Source organism: Chionomys nivalis, chromosome 3 (genome assembly GCF_950005125.1).
Source record: "Chionomys nivalis chromosome 3, mChiNiv1.1, whole genome shotgun sequence".
NCBI lineage: Eukaryota > Metazoa > Chordata > Mammalia > Rodentia > Cricetidae > Chionomys > Chionomys nivalis.
Window position 1 is genome coordinate 109,780,980 of NC_080088.1, and position 19,170 is coordinate 109,800,149.

The 19,170-nt window shown below is 42.8% G+C and overlaps 1 protein-coding gene across 7 annotated transcripts in view; it reads left to right on the top strand.

Moving 5' to 3' along the window:
• Mphosph9 (M-phase phosphoprotein 9) overlaps nt 1-19,170 on the top strand; it is a 71,561-nt gene that overhangs the window by 6,194 nt on the left and 46,197 nt on the right. For 5 of the 7 annotated variants that reach the window (XR_009056820.1, XM_057764285.1, XM_057764284.1 and 2 more), the window contains exons 3-8: nt 86-239; nt 6,154-6,243; nt 6,792-7,318; nt 10,445-10,568; nt 15,022-15,118; nt 17,430-17,533. Coding sequence is in view for 6 of the 7 variants with exons in the window: in XM_057764285.1 (XP_057620268.1) it covers nt 86-239; nt 6,154-6,243; nt 6,792-7,318; nt 10,445-10,568; nt 15,022-15,118; nt 17,430-17,533 (1,096 nt within the window). In the remaining variant the exon portion in view is untranslated. The remainder of the gene's footprint in view (nt 1-85; nt 240-6,153; nt 6,244-6,791; nt 7,319-10,444; nt 10,569-15,021; nt 15,119-17,429; nt 17,534-19,170) is intronic. The other 2 variants (XM_057764282.1, XM_057764287.1) reach the window with 2 other exon arrangements.

Genomic DNA, 19,170 nt, shown 5'->3' on the forward strand with positions numbered 1-19,170 from the left:
ACTGCTCTGCTAGATCTTGAACTGCTGAATTAGTCAACTGTTCAGTTGAATGAGAAAACCATCTGAATTATTTATGTTTCAACAGAAGTAGTCCCCACCTTAGTACAAATGGGGTATCCTCTTTCTCAGGGAAGACCGGGCCACCTGTTACTCAAGGCACAGTCGAAGTCCTCACTGCTTTAACACAAGAGCTGCAGAACAGTGACCGGACTGCCTCAGAGCTTTGGAAGAACTGTGAGGTATCTCATTTTGTTTTATTTGGGGGGTGGTGGCGCTCTTTTAAATATGAAATAAATGTGGCTCTACTGAATTGTTAGAAATTTATGTCCAGAGAAGCATGATATTTAACCTTAGTTCTATAGTCAAATGACCAAGCATAAGATAACTGATACTGAAGGAACAAGAGAAGGGAGATGGGACACCATGGCCACAGAGAGCAGACTTGGAGACTCCCTGTGAACTGAAGTCTTTGTTCCGAGCACCCTCAGACTGTTACAATTGTTACTAATTACAGTCTTCTAAGTGACTCTTCAAGTTGTCCTCATTTTTAAAAACCTAAATCTTCTTTTTCCAGAGTATTTTGAATGCTCTTATGATAAATTAAGGCCTCTATTTTGTGCCTAACACATTCTTCTGACGCATTGACCTGTCGGCAGTGACTTCTTTGGTTAAACCGTGATGGAAATTTAATTCTTAGGAACATCTCCCAGTTGAAGTATGGGAGTTGGTGATGGTGTGCGCTCCTAGCCCTGGAAACAAGCCAGGAAAAAGGAAAATCACAGAAACAAACTTAAAGACTGACACATAAAAGGATACTTACAAATTTTGTTTTGGAGAATAATACTCAAGATGGCTTTTTCTCAATTGTTCGTTTGTTTTTTGAGACAGGCTCTTTATGTAGCTCTGTCTGACTTGGAGCTTACTGTGTAGACTAGGCTTGCCTCAATCTCACAGAGATTTTCCTGACCCTGCCTCCCGAGTGCTGGACTAAAGGTGGACTCTACCATGCCAGACTCTTTGCTGTTTAGACTACATAAAAGGTTGTAATGTTTTATAGAAATGCAAACGTAATTATCAAACTCTAAGCAGTAGATTTTAACATTAATTGTACTTTTAGAACCATAACTTGTGTTTTTAGAATATAAAACTGAAAGAAAGATTTCCTGGTCTAAGAATTCAGTAACAATTACCCCAAATATAATGACTTCAAAGAATTTGCATTTAAAATGAACTTTTCAGAGTTTTGGGAGGTTGTGGTAGTTTGCAGCAGGGTCTCACTCTAGCCCAGGTTTCACTCTGGAACTTATAATGTCCCCTAGCCTGGCCTTCAGTTCTTGGCAGTGTTTATGCCTTAGCTTCCCAAGCACTGGAATGTGGAGTTTGAGTAGTTGGCAGCTTTTCATTTTTCTCCAATGTTTTTTTTATGTTTTTCACCTAGCAATCACTGAACCAATGTGGAAGACCCATAAGATGTATTTGTGTATGATGCCGTTAAGACTCAGGATGGCCTGGTCTGGACATGTAGCTCATTGGCATGGTACATGTTTAGCATGCATGAGACCCTGGGTTCTAATCCAGCATCTGGGGAAAACAAGTTTGATGAACTATTTTTCCTGTGTGTCTGGTCATTAACCTGTGACCAGTAACATGTAAATAGGACCAAGAGCAACTACCACTGCACAGTTTATTTCTGACAACTTTTGTTTGATTAGAAATTGTTACTTTATTACTTTGAATCAACACCTGAAGTTAGAGAGAGACTGTATTTCTGAGTTTAATGTATTGATTTAAAAAAATGTTTGGGGGAGGAGGGGAGGAGGTGGAAATTTTTAAGTAAAAATAAATAAATAAATAAAAAATGGTTGGGCCTGGATTTCCTTGTGGATGATTCCAGGCTCATAGTCTGGCCCTGGGCTCTCTCGTTTGCAGAGTTCAACCTTGGTTGATGCAGAGTCAGTTGAAGTCTGAGGAGGAGGAGACTGGGCTAGAGGTTTTTTGTTTTGTTTTGTTTTTTTAAGATTTATTTATTATGTATACAATGTTCTGCCTGCATATGTGCCTGCAGGCCAGAAGAGGGTGCCAGATCTCACTACAGCTAGTTGTGAGCCACAATTTGGTTGTTATGACTTGAACTCAGGTCTATGAAAGAGCAGCCAGTGCCCTTAACCACTGAGCCATCATCTCTCCAGCCCTGGGCTAGAGTTTTAAAAGCATGTTTTTGTTTGTGTGTCTTCAGTGAAGTTATGTTTTGTGAATTCCCACCTGACTGCAAGGTTGGCTACTCAGCGAAGAGCCACTTACTGCTTTTTCAGAGAGGACAGTGCACTCTCTGATCACGTCCATAGGACTTCCTGCTTTTATTTAGTGTGCTTTTGTAGTTGTGTGAAAACAGCAGAAACCACCAATCTTTTGGAGTAGTGTTTTAGAATCGGAAAGGTCAGGTGTTTGGTTTTCCCTGAGTTTCTGGTGTTCGTGTCCCTTTTGGAATACGATTGTGTGTTTCCTGACGCTCAAAAGAACTAATCTACTTTGCTAAACACAAAACCTTCCTTATATTCTGAGTGCGCAGAGTGACAATATCCTTAGTTTGCTTTAGCTAGATGTTTTTTAGCCTTTTATCACTTTTGTGTTATGTGTACAATAATAACAGTTACAGGATGAAAAGAAAACAGGTGTTTACAATTTTTTTTTTTGAGACAGGGTTTCTCTGTGTAGCTTTGGAGCCTGTCCTGTGCCCCCCCCCCCCTCCCGACAGGGCTTCTCTGTGTAACAACTCTGACTGTCCTGGAACTCCTTCTGTAAACCAGGCTGGCTTCGAACTCACAAAGATCCGCCTACCTCTGCCACCTGAGTGCTAGGATTAAAGGTGTGCGCCACCCCCCCCACAGCCTGTAGGCCTCTTTTTATAGTAGTTTTTTTTAAACTTCATTCATCCATTTATTTATTTATTTATCTCAATATTAATGCGTTTCCCTCAGTAGTTTTGTTTTTTTAAAGTAAAATCAATTCATATTATTCTGAAGTGAAAATCATAGGTAAAATAACCTATTTGTACTAGCTTTAAAAATTTAGCGTAGATGGTAGTGCACGACTTTAGTCCCAGCACTCGTGAGGTAGAAACAGGCAGAGCTCTGTGAGTTCAAGACCAGCATGGTCTACATAGAAAGTTCCAGGGCAGCGAAGGCTACACAGGAAAACCCTGTTTAAAAGAGAAGAAAAAATAGTAGTGGTGGTGCATGCCTTTAATCCCAGAACTCAGGAGGCAGAGGCAGGTGGATCTCTGTGAATTTGAGGCCAGCCTGGTCTGCAGAGTGAGTTCCAGGACAGGCTCCAAAGCTACAGAGAAACCCTGTCTCGAAAAACAAACATACATACAAAATAGTATAGGTAACAGAGTGATTGCTTATTATTCACCTAGGCCTAAGGTCAGTCTGCAGCCATGCATGCCTGCTGATGTGCATGGACACACACACACACACACCCTTACCTAACTGTGATATAAAGGAAATGGAAGTTGTTTATAGTAAAGACTATTATAATATGTGTCTGTGAAGTTCTCTGGTGTTTCTGCAATTTATAGACTCTCTGTGAGGGAGCAGCTAAAGAGGGAATCTACTGTTGATACCCTGATGACTGAGACTGGAGTAACGTTCTCTTCTGAGCTAGTGACTAGGTTCATTTCTGAAACAGACTTCAGTGTGCTTGGGGCAATATGCACAAAACTGCACAAAAGTAGTTACTATTTTTTTAAAATATAAAACAGAGAAACAAGTGAAGGAATAGAAAAATGCTTGGGATGGTGGGAGAAGGAGGTAGTCTGGGATTGGAAGGACAGCAGTGTGTGTGAAGAGCTGGGGAGGGAGCTTCCAAAACTGGGAGGTGAAGGCATTTCTACAGGCCCAAAGATCAGGAAGAGGTGCGGGGGTGGAGGGTGAAGTAGAGGCAGAAAGCAGTGACGGGGTGGAAAGGCTGTAAGGTGGAAGAGCAGAGCTGTTGTGCAGGATGCTTTGCACTGATACCGTGTGCCGCTTGCATACCATCTATTGCTGAGCAGGTCGGCACCAGACTTACGATGGGATTCATCCTTCTGGAGAATCTGTGTCCTGGTCTGGCTTTGTGTCTCTTTAGGGAAGTGCTTACTGCTCTCGGTAGTCAGGAGGACTCATGACCTTAGTGTGGGCTCTGAAGGGTAGTCAAGGCCAGTTCCACAGCATGCCAGGGAATCAGCTTTTCGTTCCTTGCACTTGAGCTCCGCAGTGTTTGGAACACCAGTAAAAGTAAAAGTACTCTACTAATTTATTTTTGGTTTTGTATGTGAGAGTTTTCTGAACATTTCAGTTCTTTTTTTTTTTTTTTTTTTTTAAATTTATTTATTACGTATACAATATTCTGTCTGTATGCCTGCAGGCCAGAAGAGGGCACCAGACCTCATTACAGATGGTTGTGAGCCACCATGTGGTTGCTGGGAATTGAACTCAGAGCCTCTGGAAGACCAGCCAGTGCTCTTAACCGCTGAGCCATTTCTCCAGTCCCAACATTTCAGTTCTTAAAGAGATTGTTAGCTTTTCTGAGGAGAAAGGATGAGGAACAGAAGACAAATCTAGAGGCTGGGGAGATGGCTTAGTTGACAAAGTGCTTGCCACATAAGCATGAAAACCTGACTTCACTCCCTAGCACTCACATAAAAAGTTGGGTAGGATGGTGGCTCTTGTAGCCCTAATGTTCTCGAGGTAGAACTGGGGTTCCTAGGCTAGGTTCACATAATTGGCAAGTCTCAGATCCCAGAGAGAGACCCAGTTTCAAAAAACAAGGAGTTTAGCTCACTCATTTCTGTCTGGTTTCCATATGTGTACACGCATACATGAATGCGTATAGACATATGCACATGCACAGACAAAGTGCAGCTATTAGGAGATCTTTTTGTCTCCTTGCATAGTCTAGACCAGTCTCCCTCCTGCTGAGTGCTATGATTATAGGTATATACTATTGTACCTGATACTGTCCAGTACTTTATTAATCAGAAATAACGGGGCTGATGAGATGGCTCAGTAGGTAAGGATGCTTGCCTTCATGCCTGATGACCTGGGTTCACACCCTGGGCACCACGTGGTGACAGGAAAGAACTGCCTGCCATAAGAAGTTCTTAAAAGAATATAGTAACAGACCTGGAGCGATGGCTCAGTGGCTAAGAGTACAGGCTGTTTTCCAGAGGACCAGTGTTCCATTCACAGCTCCCACATGACTGCTTATCACCTGTAACTCCAGTTCCAGGGGAGCTGATGCCTTCTTCTGGGCTCCTCTGTACTGGGCAACAACAGAAGAGAATTTAAGATTTTATTTGAGGGGCTGGAGAAATGGCTCATCAGTTACGAGCACTTGACTGTTCTTCCAGAGGACGTAGGTTTAATTCTCAGCACCCACATGGTAGCTCACAACTGTCTGTAAGTCCAGTTCCAGGGGATTCAGCACCCTTACATAGACATACATATAGGCAAAACACCAAGTCACATAAAATAAAAGTAAATATTAAAAAAAGATTACATTTGAAAAATAAGGCACAGATTTATTTTTAATAAGGCATAGATTATTAAAAACAAGATTTGGGCAGATTTTTCCAGATTGTAGATTACATTAAAAAAAGATACTTACCTTTGCCTTTGTAGTATTGCACTGAATATGTATTTTGCATTATTTAAACTGGCCTATACATTTTGCATTAAAATAATTAAAAAACAAATGTTGATGGACAGTGGTGGCACTTGCTTTTAATCCCAGTACTTGGGAGGCAGAGGAAGGCAGAATTCTGTGAGTTCTAGGCCAGCCTGGTCTACAGAGCTAGTTCCAGGACAGGCACCAAAGCTACAGAGAAATTCTGTCTCGAAAAACCAAAAATAAAACCAAAAATCAAACATATTTTTTTTCCAGGCTTGGTGCCTATAATCCCATAATTTAGGAAGCTAAGGTAGGGGGATTGCTGCTAGTTTGAGCCCAAACTGGGCTGCATAGTGGGTTTCAGGCCAGCTTGGGCTACAGAGTGAGACCTTGTCTAAAAAAAAGTCAGACAAAGAAGGGGGATGTTTCTCCCTAGAGCATTTTTCTTGTGGCGTCTTAGGTTAAAATTATGTTGAGTGCACATTCTTTGTAATTTCTTAGGCCAGATGGTTGCAGCTGTTCAGTGTGGTGGAGCGACAGTGCCAGGAGCAGATTGTTGCCCAGCAGGAGCAGTTTCACAGGCAGATCCAGGTGAGTTACCTCAGACATCGATGCTTTGCGTTTGTGAGATTGCAGACAAAACAGTTCATGCATTAATTTTGTTTTTGAAGATACGACACCACATTTAGAGTAATAGCATGGACTTTTCTTAACATTAAAAGATGTTTAGTGGGCTGGAGAGATGGCTCAGTGGTTAAGAGCATTGCCTGCTCTTCCAAAGGTCCTGAGTTCAATTCCCAGCAACCACATGGTGGCTCACAACCATATGTAAAGAGGTCTGGCGCCCTCTTCTGGCCTTCAGTCATACAGACAGAATATTGTATACTAAATAAATAATTATAAAAAAAAAAAAAAAAAAAAAAAGATGTTTAGTGTAAGCCGGGCGGTGGTGGCGCACGCCTTTAATCCCAGCACTTGGGAGGCAGAGGCAGGCAGACCTTTGTGAGTTCAAGGCCAGCCTGGTTACAAGAAATAGTTCCAGTACATGCTCCAAAACTACAGAGAAACCCTGTCTTGAAAAACAAAACAACAACAACAAAAAATTGTTGAAAGTACTTCTCTACCCTTTTTGCTCTCAGCACATCCAGGAGGAGATTAAGAAGTTGGTGAAACTGCAGCTCAGCACTGCTTCCTGGCCTTCCTGGAGCAGCGGCTCTGTCAGTGAACAACAGGTGCCCTCAGAAAACCAAATGGGCTGCTTTTCTGAAAACAGCGAAAGAAATGAGTCTGTTACCAGTTACCCAGAGTCTAAGGAACCCGAGACACAGCCAGAATTGTCCACATCCCACCCAGACTGCAATGTGGACAGCAGCTCAGTGAGCAGTGGCTACGGCACCTTCTGCATCCTGGAGATGAACACGCACAAGGCTAAGGAGCCCCCAGAGCCCATGGAGCCTGAGGAGGCTTCCAAGGGGCAGCACACAGCCCCTGCGGTGCAGGCACATACCCCTGTAGGTGGCACAGCAGCCATGAACTTTTTTGCACAGACCCCTGAAGAGCTTTGTGCGCCTCTAAAGGAAGATGTTTCCACTTTTCCTGGTGAATTTGAACATAATTTTCTTAGTGAAAACAAGATTTCAGAAGTATACAGTGGAAAAGCAAATAGGTAAGTAGAATTTTTCAGTAATTTAAAGCGGCTTTTGCTTGTTTATTAATGACATTTAGAATATAGTAAATAATACTTTTTTATTTGGTCCACAGTAGAATGAAATATGTCTGAACACAAATCAGCTTTACCATTAAAATCTGACTCTTACATTGGAGCTGCATGTGGAGAACTGAAATAAACAGATCCAGTGTATAATGACCCCCGACTTTGCCCATGTTCCATGCTTAAGACTGTTAAATGCGGGGCTGGAGAGTGCTTGGCAGTTAAGAGCTCTGGATGCTCTTTTACAGGACCTGAGTTCTGTTCCCAGCACAAACATGGTGGCTAACAATTGTAATTGCAGTTCCAGTTCATCTAATACTCTCTTGGCCCCCTAGGACACTTTACATGTGTAGTGTAGTGCATATACATAGCATGCAGGTAACACTCCCATAAACAAAGTCAACTTTTAAAAAAGACATTTTTCTTTCTTTCTCTCTTTCTTTCTCTCTTTCTTTCTTTCTTTCTTTCTTTCTTTCTTTCTTTCTTTCTTTCTTTCTTTCTTTCTTTCTTTCTTTCTTTCTTTCTTTCTACAGGGTTTCTCTGTGTAGCTTTGGAGCCTGTCCTGGAACTCACTCTGTAGACCAGGCTGATCTCAAACTCACAGTGATTCTCCTGCCTCTGCCTCCTGAGTGCTAGGATTAAAGGCATGCATCACCACAGCCTGGCTAAAAAAGACTCTTGAATTTAGGCTGGGTGTGGTGGCATATGCCTTTAATCCCAGTACTTGGGAGGCAGAGGCAGGAGGATCTCTGAGTTGGAGGCCAGCCTGGTCTACATCCAGGACTGTCCTGAAAAGAAAAAAATAAAAAACCAAAAATACTTCAACGTCAAAAACAACAATAAATCTTATGAAATTTTGTGGTTTCCCATAAGTTTTCGGTTTTACATATCTGAAATATGTTTTAGAAGCTGGGTATGGTGGTACAGGTAGATCTGAGTTCAAGACCAGCTTCGTTTATATAGCATGTTCCACGACAAGGGCTATATAATGGAGAGACTCTGTCTCAAGAAAGAAAGAAAAGAAAAGAAAAAAAAAAGAAAAGGAAGGGAAAGAAAAAGAATTAGGAGACTCAGGCAGGACCAGCGGGGTGCTTGCCTTTAATGACCTGAACTCTACCCCTTAACCCATGGTGGAAAGAGGTAATTGATTCCACAAACTTGTTCTCTGGCCTTTATGTGCCCACTGTGGCACACATACACCACACAAATACACGGATAAATAAATATATCAACGAATGAATGAATAAAAATTTCGGAAAAATTTGCAGTTGCAGGGATGGTTGAGTGGTTTAAGAGTGCTTGCTGCTGTTCCAGAGAACCTGAGCTCCCAGCACACACAGTGGCTCACAGTGACCTGGAACTCCAAGGGTAGTATACTAATGTCCTCTTTAGCCTCTGCAGGCACCAGACCTCTGCAGGCCTGTAGCAGTCACAAATAAACATAGGCAAAACATTCGTATCCATAAAAGTCTTTTTACGTTTTGGCTGGGCAGTAGTGGTACACTCCTTTAATCCCAGCACTTGGGAGACAGAGGCAGGCAGATCTCTGAGTTTGAGGCCATCCTGGTCTACAGAGCAAGTTCCAGGATAGCCAGGGCTACAAAGAGAAACCCTGTCTCAAAGAAAAAAAAAAGAGACACTTTTTACTTTTTTATTTATGTGCATTGGTGTTTTGCTTGCAGGCATGTCTCTGTGAGGGTGTCGGATCACCTGGAGCTGGCCTTACAGACAGTTTGAGCTGCCATGTGGGTGCTGGAAATTGAACCCGTTTCTCTTAACCTCTGAGCCATCTCCCCAGAAAAATAAATCTTTAAAATAAGAAAATGTACCATAAATTCTAGTTGGTCTTAATAATAAAAACCCAGAGTCAGATACAGGGGGTCAATGCTGAAGATCAGAGAAGCAAAGCAGCTAGCCACTGGAGAGTTCTTTTTTTTTTTTTTTTTTTTTTTTGGTTTTTCGAGACAGGGTTTCTCTGTGGTTTTGGAGCCTGTCCTGGAACTAGCTCTTGTAGACCAGGCTGGTCTCGAACTCACAGAGATCCTGCTGCCTCTGCCTCCCGAGTGCTGGGATTAAAGGTGTGCGCCACCACCGCCCGGCTGGAGAGTTCTTTTACCTCTCTCATTGCTCAAACTGGAGGAGCCATCCTGTCCTCAGATTGTCTCCTCAGACTTCATACTCAGACTGCAACTGTCTCTATCAAAACCTCAGACTGCACTAAGCTCCTGCCTCCTCCCCCTTGCATTCCTCATTCTGCTCAGCTATATCACTCCTGTCTCCACCTCCCTCATGCTGAGATTAAAAGTGTGTGATCCCAAGTCCTGGGATCATCTTTTTTTTTTTTTTTTCTACTACTTGCAGAGTAAACTGTTTATTTTTTTCTTTTTATTTATTTATTTATTAAAGATTTCTGCCTCCTCCCCACCACCACCTCCCATTTCCCTTCCCCTCCCCCAATCAAGTCCCCCTCCCTCGTCTGCCCTAAGAGCAATCAGGGTTCCCTGCCCTGTGGGAAGTCCAAAGACCATCCACCTCCATCCCGGTCTATTAAGAGGAGTATCCAAACTGCCTAGGCTCTCCTGCGATCATCTTTGTGTGAGCTCTGTTTCTCTTTTAGACAGATTCAATCTTGTGTAGCCCAGGGTGGCCTTGAACTAACAGAGATCTCTCTACCTCTGTTTCCCTAATGCAGGTATTAAAAGCGTGTCCCACTACTCCCTGTCCTCTAGTGGTTTAGCTCTGTGCTCTGATCTTCAGACAAGCTTTATTTATTAAAACACAAACAAAATATTACTACAAGAAAGAGTTTTAGGAGAATCAGTAAAACATCATTTCTTTTGGTTTTTGTTTCTTTGAGATAGGGACTCTATATAACCCTAACTCTCCCAGAACATGCTGTATAGGCTAGTCTGGTCTCACACTTAGAGAGATCTGGAATCTTGAGTGCTGGAGTCAAGGTGTGCACCATTGCACCTGCCCCTTTTTACTACTAGTAGAAAAGCAAAACACTGCCCACTGAAGCACTAGATACTGTGCTGACTAATGGCTTTAAACTAATTTTGTTTTTCTCCTTTTAATTAGTAAATCTATAACATCATGGGCACAAAAGCTGAAGCAGAACCAGCAAAAGCAAGCACATACAGAAGATGGCTACTTAAGACCTAAGCCGGGGAACGAGTTAAACCAGAAGCCTCCAGTTGAAACAGTAGGTGGTGATAAGTGGCTCCGATGGTCACACTGGGGTTGCTGTGTTTTTACTCCTTTGTTTATTTACAAATCTTTTTTTTGTCTGTCTGTCTGTCTGTCTTCTCTCTCTCTCTCTCTCTCTCTCTCTCTCTCTCTCTCTCTCTTTCTTTCTTTCTCTTTTTTCTTTTTGGAGACAAACCAAACCAAAGAAACAGACAAACAAAAACAAAAAACAAACATAATCCTCCAAACCCCAGTTCATTAAAAAACCAAAAAAGCTTTGGCTGGGGGTGTAGCTCAGTGGTAGAATACTTGACTGATGTGTGCACATGAGCCCTGGGTCTTTTCTCTAGCACGGCAAAGTCTACCTTCAAATAGTATCTCTTGCTAGTACATTGCAACAAGTAGCACTGTACGCACCGAGCACTTTGAAATGCCTTTCTTAAAATTGTTGAAGTTTGGACAATTCTGATTTTATAATCTGAGTTATAAATTGGTAATAGATTAATTTTTGTCTTGTGGTTGGGTTTGCTGTCTAACCCAGGCCATCTCTTGCTCTTGCCTCCCAGCCTCCTGAGTAGCAGGACTGTGGTAGTACACCACCATGTTCTGCAAGATGAAGTGTTTACACTCTGACCCAGCGACTGTCCTAAATTGTAATGGGATAGATAGTACCACTTAGTGCCCTACATGGATGTTCCCAAATCAGGTCCTTGACAAGCTGAGAGGCTCAGTGCCTTAGGAACTATGTCCTGATTATCCTGAGCGTGGGCTTGCTGTTATCCTAGGAAACATGTCAGAAGTGTTCCCAAGTCTTCGTTTTGTTTTTTTTTTCTTTTTTCATTATCTGTTTACTCGTTTTTTTTAAAAAATATTTATTTATTAATTATGTATAGAGTATTCTTTCTGCATGCATGCCTGAAGGCCAGAAGAGGGCACCAGACCTCATTACAGATGGTTGTGAGCCACCATGTGGTTGCTGGGAATTGAACTCGGACCTTTGGAAGAGCAGGCAATGCTCTTAACCTCTGAGCCATCTCTCCAGCCCCCTATCTGTTTACTCTTAGTTTGGGTGTGGGTGTACACACTGAGCTCAAATGTGGACGTCAGAGCACTGGAGATTTAGCGCAGGCTGTCAGGCAGCAACAAGCACTTGCACCCTCTGAGCCATCTCACCGTCCTTGTTCCCCAGTCTTTTTTAAATTTTATTTTTTTGAGTCTAGATCTCACTGTGTAGTCCTGTCTAGCTGGAACTCTCTATGTAGACCAGGCTGGCCTGGAACTCACAGTGACCCTATCTTTGGAGGTGTGGAGAGTGAGATGGCATTTCAGTGTTAAGTTTTATAAAACAGAAAAAATTGTTATGTAGAAGAATGTTCTCACTTTATGCCAAACTACTACAAAAAATAGTATTTTCTACCCTAATCCCCAAAGAGTTTCAGACTACCATTCATTCCAAAGAAATGACATCCCACTATTGATGACACAGCAGCTCACAATGAGAGCCCCACTCGGAGCGCTAAAGGACCTTTCCAGAGTGCACTCCACAGAGGGTGATCTTGAGGTAGTACTGGCTGGTGACGTGGGGATGGCATGCCGATGCGTTTCTCTGTTGGAGAATTCTGGGTTCACAGAAGCCGGACTCTACTTGAGCCGTTCTCTGTGCCCGGTGCTTTCAGTTCCATTTCACAGTGGGCTGCTTATCAGAATTCTCCTCTGATGGGGTTTTCCCCTTGACAGTGCTGGTTTATTCTGGGAAAGAGCTACTTTGAAGTCCATCTTGACTTGGTGCATTGTGTGCCACAAGCATTTTCCAGGGCTAAATTGCTCTGTTTCTTTGGTCCTTTGTTTCCATTTCATGAACTGAAGGATTTGGGTTTCTCCGATGGGCCCATAGACTATGCTCCTGAGTAGGTCCTTGAGCTGGGCTCAGGCCAGCATCTTTGACTAAGAGGGCTTATATTTAGAAGGCCTTTGTTGAATCATGCTGTTACTTTATTTAAAGTGGGCCCTTTCTTGAGTGGATGGCCTTTTAAGGGTGGTGTGGGAGGGGAGGGTTTTATTTGCCCAGAGGCTTGCAGCCAGCCATTGTGTATAGCAGTATTCTAGTGCACGGTATGTGTTTGCTCCTGGCCTGAGGACTGAACCTCAGAAGCAGTGTGAGTTCTAAATATTTTACTTGGGAGTGCTTGACTTAGTCCCTGATAATCACTTTTCCAGACTGGAACAGTCAGGAGTTCTAAGAAACAATTGGTATCTTGATAAAAAGAGGTGGAATGGTACCTTGTACAGCAGACTTGTGATTAACTTGTTCCTTCTAATAAATTATTGCCCGGGTCCTTTGACTTGTGGAGGATGAAAGAGGAGGAGCCACCTAGTAAGATATTGGTGAAGGTGTTGCTCGGTGTGGTGGCGCACGCCTTTAATCCCAACACTCAGGAGCCGAGGCTAGCAGATATCTGAATTACTAGTTCCAAGACTGCCAGGGATACACAGAGAAACCTCGATACATTCAAAAAACCAAAAATAAATAAATTAAAAAAATAAAGAAAAGGAAGAAAGAAGAAAATGTCCTTGCTAAACATCTCTGTTTGAGACAGCTTTTCATTTCTTTGTAGTGGTAGGCATGAAACCTAGCAGAGGCTCTTTGTGTGCAGCCAGCATTCCACTGTGCTTGCCCATCCCCAGAAAATAGATTTGTGTGTGACAGTGTTAGAGGTACTATGATTCGTGTGTGTGTGTGTGTGTGTGTGTGTGTGTGTGTGTGTGTGAACACCTGCAGGCACCTATGGAGGCTGGAAGTTGTAGGTGGTTGTAAGCCATCTGATGTAAGTGAGGGCTGTGAACTGAATCAGGGTCCTTTGCAAGAGAAGTACTTGCTCTTAACCCTTAGCTGCTGGGTCACCTCTTGAACGCCATGTTTTTTGTTTTTGTTTTTAATCAGAAGGGGTAGTAAGCACTTTTATTCTTTGCTGAGAAGTAACAGGTCGAGAGCCTGGTGCCATACACCTGTAATCCTAGCACTTAGAGGATAGAAGGCAGGATGACCATGAATCCACAGTCAGCCTGGACTGCATAGTGAACTCTAGACCAGCCTGGGCTACATAGCAAGTCTCTGTCTCAAAAAAAACAATGGTTTGGGGCTGGAGAGATTGCTTAATGGTTAAGAGCACGGGCTGTTTTTTCAGAGGATCTGGGTTGCCGGGCGGTGGTGGCACACGCCTTTAATCCCAGCACTTGGGAGGCAGAGGCAGGCGGATCTCTGTGAGTTCGAGACCAGCCTGGTCTACAGAGCTAGTTCCAGGACAGGCTCCAAAACCACAGAGAAACCCTGTCTCGAAAAAAAAACCAAAAAAAAAAAAAAAAAAAAAAAAAAAAAGCCAGAGGATCTGGGTTCAGTTCTCAACACCCATATGGTAGCTCATAACTATCTGTAACTTTAGACTCAGATTACCTGATATTATCTTCTGATATCCATGGGCACCAAGCACACAAATGGTCCATGGGCATACAGGCAGGCATAATACCCAAATACATAATAATAATGATGATGATAAAAAATTAAAACCCCAAACCAAGAGCTAGGGAATGTAGTTTATGGTGAAGTGCTTTTCTAGCATGGGTAGTGACCTAGGTTTTATCTCTGTCACCAACACCAACACACACACACACACAAGTCTGTTACTGGGGATATGAAGGTGATGAGTTTCAGGTCATCCTGGGCTTTATAGCAGGACCCTGTCTCACAGAAACAGAAGGAAGTGCTGAATTGTAACTTAGAGGTAGAGCATTTTGCCTAGTGTGTCCAGGGCCCTGGGTTTAATGTTGTTCACAAACAACTCAAAATTAATTTGTTATTTGAGGTTCATATTGATTTGTGATTTTGAGTCATTTTATTTATTGAAGTTATGATGATATAAACAGATTAGTAGGTTAACATCCCCCCCCCCCCCCAGTGAGGCAGGGTTTCTCTTTGTAGCCCTGGATGTCCTGGAACTTGCTCTGTAGATCTAGCTTCAGACTCACAGAGATCCTCCTGCTTCTTCCTCCCAAGTGCAGGGACTAAAGGTATGTGCCAACATACCCGACTAATTTTTTACTAAATGACTAATTCTAGATTTCTCCAATTACTGTCAGAAATCGATAGCAGACTATAAATACAGTTTAGTTCTGAACTCATAGATTACACCTTCTCTCAGCTTAATAAGCTTTCTAGTTCCTTCTAACGACCCTCTAGTTCCATAGTGTTCAAAAAAAAAAAAAAAAAAAAAAAAAGCTTTGACAGATGGTGCAGGAAAGGAGAAGCTGCACTGTTCATCTTTCATACTGTATTCTTGCAGCTGCGGAGAATCAACACTCTGCTCTTCGTGGCCTGCTGAGGCCCCTGTTTAAGTCCTGGAGTATCCCTGGGTCAACGGTATGTGCCAAATGCATTTAACTGCCCGCCAATTGTCCTCTTTCCTCTCTTGCAGCCCAACCTTGCTGCCGCCGCCGCCACACATCCTTGTGCCTTTTACCTCAGTAAACCAACTGAAAGCCCAAGTTCTTGCTTGTCTGATTCAGGAACAGGTATGGAACTTAAACTATTTTTTATATTTTTCAAGACACGTCTCACTATGTAGACCTAGCTGTCCTGGAACTCAAATATATGATTAGTCTGCCCCCTATGTGCTGGGATTAAAGGTGTTCCAGCACATGGTCTGGAACTTAAATTTAAAAGAAAAAAATTCTAACCTTTATTTTGATTTATGTATATGAGTGTTTTGCTGACATGTGTGACATGTATACCATGTCCATGCCTAGTGCCATGGGAGCCAGAAGAGGATGTTAGATTCTCTTGAGCTGGAATTACAGATGTGAGCTACCATGTGGGTGCTGGGAATTGGACCTGGGTCCTCTGGAAGAGCCACAAGTGCTCTTACCTACCAAGCTATCCCTCTAGCCCCCTGAACTTACAGAGTTTATTTACCCACAGTTTGCTTTCATTTTCTACTGTGGTATGAGAAGTGTGTGCAGTATCTGACTTCACCAAAAGCACCGTGTGCTTCTCCTCACCGCTTCCACGACTTTCCCATTTGCCTTAGTTTGTGTTAAATTCTACAGCAGTGGGGTGAGGCAGTGCACCCACAGAGGCTCGAGACAGCTGCAGAAACCATTGCAGACGTTTTCTGTTGTCCACAGGATTTAGCGAGTTCAGATCCTCTGCTAGCCGTGGCCAGCTCTTCTGTCTTCTGGCTTTATGCTGACTCCCCTGTTTTAGTACCGCTACCCACATGGCACATCCACTTACCAGTTTGAATTAGCTTTGCTTGAACAGAAACTGGAATCCAGCCGCCTCTTCCTGTTCCCACTGCTCCCACAGCTGAGGCACTCCCTTTCCACCACCTTCTGACCTGCCTCCCTGCCGCCATTCTACCCTTACCCTTCAGTCTGTTGACTGCCAGCACTCCCATTTCCTCAGAATAACAGCCAGCATCCTTATGGAACCCCACAAGGCTCAGCAGGATGGAGCTGATTGCCTTTCCTCTGTGATGAGACTTCGTCCACTTTTGCTGGAGGTTCACTTGAAGACTTTGCCTGACCACCTCTTCCACTCAAATATTTCCTACTGATGGGAGGAAGCTCCCTAGTAGTTACTTTCTCAGTGAACCAGCCTTTACCATCCTTTGAAAATAGTTTCTGCCCCCAGAACCCCACCTTTTCTGTGAACCTCTTTTCTTTTTGAAAAGATCCCGTGTATCCCAGATCAGTCCAGTTGCTGTTTAACTGATGAGAACTTGAACTCCTAGTGTTGGGATTATGGCAGTGTGTCAGCATGTTTTATGCTACTCGAATGTGGAACTCAGGGCTTCATGAATGTTAGGCAAGCACTCTTCTTAGCCCTACTCCTCTGTGTATGTATGTATGTGTGTGTGTGTATTTGCATACATTCATGCTCTTGCATGTGGGGTACACAAGCACATGTGTGTGCATGCTTGTTGAGGCCAGAGGTCAATCTAGGGTGTTGTTTGTTAGGAGCTATCTATATTCTTTAAAAAAAATTATCTATCTATCTATTTATTTATTTTTATTATGTATAGAGTTAGCCAGAAGAGGGCACCAGACCTCATTACACATAATTGTGGGCCACCATGTGGTTGCTGGGAATTGAACTCAGGACCTTTGGAAGAGCAGGCAGGCAATGCTCTTAACCACTGAGCCATCTCTCCAGCCCCCTGTCTATATTTTTTTGAGACAGAGTCTCACTATGTAGCCCTGGCTAGCCTAGAACTCACTATGTAGATCAGGCTATCTTCAGACTTAGGGTGACCCTCTTGCCTCTGCCTTCTAAGTGCTAGGATTACAGATATATGCCATTATACACAGATTTAATGGAGAATTTGAACTCTTTACATTGATTATATGGAAGTCTGTATTTATAAATAACATTCTCTTTAAATTACATTTTTAGCTATTACTAATTCATTTTGGTTGTTTATATATTGAAGCAAATTTTTACTACATTTATTTATTTATTTATTTATTTGGGCTAGGCGACAAGGACATACCATTGTGTGTGTGAAATTCTCTCCTATTATGTGAATCCTGGGGGCCAGAACTCAGGTCATCAGATTTGGAAGCAAGAATCTTTTTTTTTTTTTTTTTTTTTTTTTTAGGGTTTTTCGAGACAGGGTTTCTCTGTGGTTTTGGAGCCTGTCCTGGAACTAGCTCTTGTAGACCAGGCTGGTCTCGAACTCACAGAGATCCACCTGCCTCTGCCTCCCGAGTGCTGGGATTAAAGGCGTGAGCCACCACCGCCCGGCGGAAGCAAGAATCTTTATCTGAGCCCTCTCACTGACCCGTGATTGAACTGTCTGTGTTCTCTGTGTGTGCACATCAGGGCTGACTTACTGGAAGCTGGAGGAGAAGGACATGTATCACTCTTTGCCTGACACTTTGGAGAAGACGTTTGCACCGTCCTCCCTAGATAGACCACTGAGCCAGGTAATGCAGAGTACTGCGTGTGTGCTTTTGTTTTATGATTGTAGATAACTTTGTCATCATAGATTTTTTTTTTTTTTTTTTGCATTGTTTCAGTTTCCAAAATGCTGGGGAAAGCATAGGCTTGAGAGTCAGATCGACTTTTCAAATATATCTCACCTCATTTCCTGCATAATCTCAAAAAGGGTACTTTAAAGTGGAATTAAGCTAGGGGTGATAGTACATTTTCTTAATCTTTCCTTTTTTCTTTCTTAAGACAGGCTTTCTCTGTAGCTTTTGGAGCCTTGTCCTGGAACTTACTCGGTAGACCAGGCTGGCTTTGAACTCCCAGAGATCCACCCACCTCTGCCTCCTGAGTGCTGGGATTAAAGGCGTGTGCCATCACCGCCTGGCTCAATTCCTTAATCTTAATACTAAGTATGCTGAGGCAGGTGAATCACTGTGAGTTGGAGGCAGCTTGGGGAACATAGTGAGACCCTAGCTCAAGAAAGCAGAACAAACAACAATCAAAAATAAAGGCTGGGGGAAGAACTCGGTCAGCACGGAGTTTGTCTTATAGCCCCGACTTTAATCCCCATGATGTATCTATGAAAAGCCTTGATTGTTGACACATGCTTCTCACACTGCTCCCGGCAGCTGGAGCTGGAGCCAGGTAGTTTCTGGGGCTAGATGGTCAGTCAGTTTGTACTAGTTGGGAAGTTCCAGGCCAGTGAGAGAGTCTTGTCTCAAAAATAAAGGTGAATGGAGGAAGAGGTTGGCCTGTGGTCTTCATATAGATAGGTAATTTTGTGTGAACACACAGACGCACAATACGGACAGACATAGACACACAGATATTAAAAACTAACAAGTAAAAATGCTGAGCTGATGTTTTTGAAATTAAATGTTTCTTGCCTACTGTTTCTTTTCTTTCTCTTCTTTTTTTCTCTGAGTGTAGTAGGTTATTGGCAATTAATTTCTTCCCTTTCCCTTTCTCCTAGGCCTGACTGTGATTTCTGTCCTTTCAAAACTCCTGCTTGATGCATTTGTAACATAATTATGAAGCCTTTAACTTACAGTATTTTCTTTAAGAAATATAAATATTTTGTGTCTTTTACCTTTTTTTAAGACAAGGTTTCAGTTAGTGTCCCACCTGACCTTCAACTCATTGTGTAGCTGAAAGTGACTTTGAACTCTTGATCTTTTTGCCTTGCTGTCCCCAGGTCTGGGATCTTAGGTGTATGTTGTCCTCCCAGGCCATCTTTCTCTTACATGCTCTGATCATGTGAGGAGGAGAGTGCACTGGGGAAATGAAAGGTTTATAAGCAGTGGCACTGGGGATACGGATCAGACATGGAGCTCTTAATGTGCAGTGCCCTTGAATTGATCCCCAACACCACAAAACAAAGACACCCCTTCCCCAAAAATAAAACAGGGAAATACAACAAGAAAGAAGTAAACACACACACACATGAAAGTGAGAGATAAAATAAAAAATAAGTTAGAAAAGCCTCGTGTGGCAATAAGGTAGAGACAGGTGGATTGCTGGACGCTCAGTGACTGCTAGTCTAGCCTGCTTGGCAGAACTGTAGCACAGTGAGAGACCTTGTCTCAAGCAAAAGGGAGAAAGAAGATGCTTAAGGAATGACACCAGAGTTTGC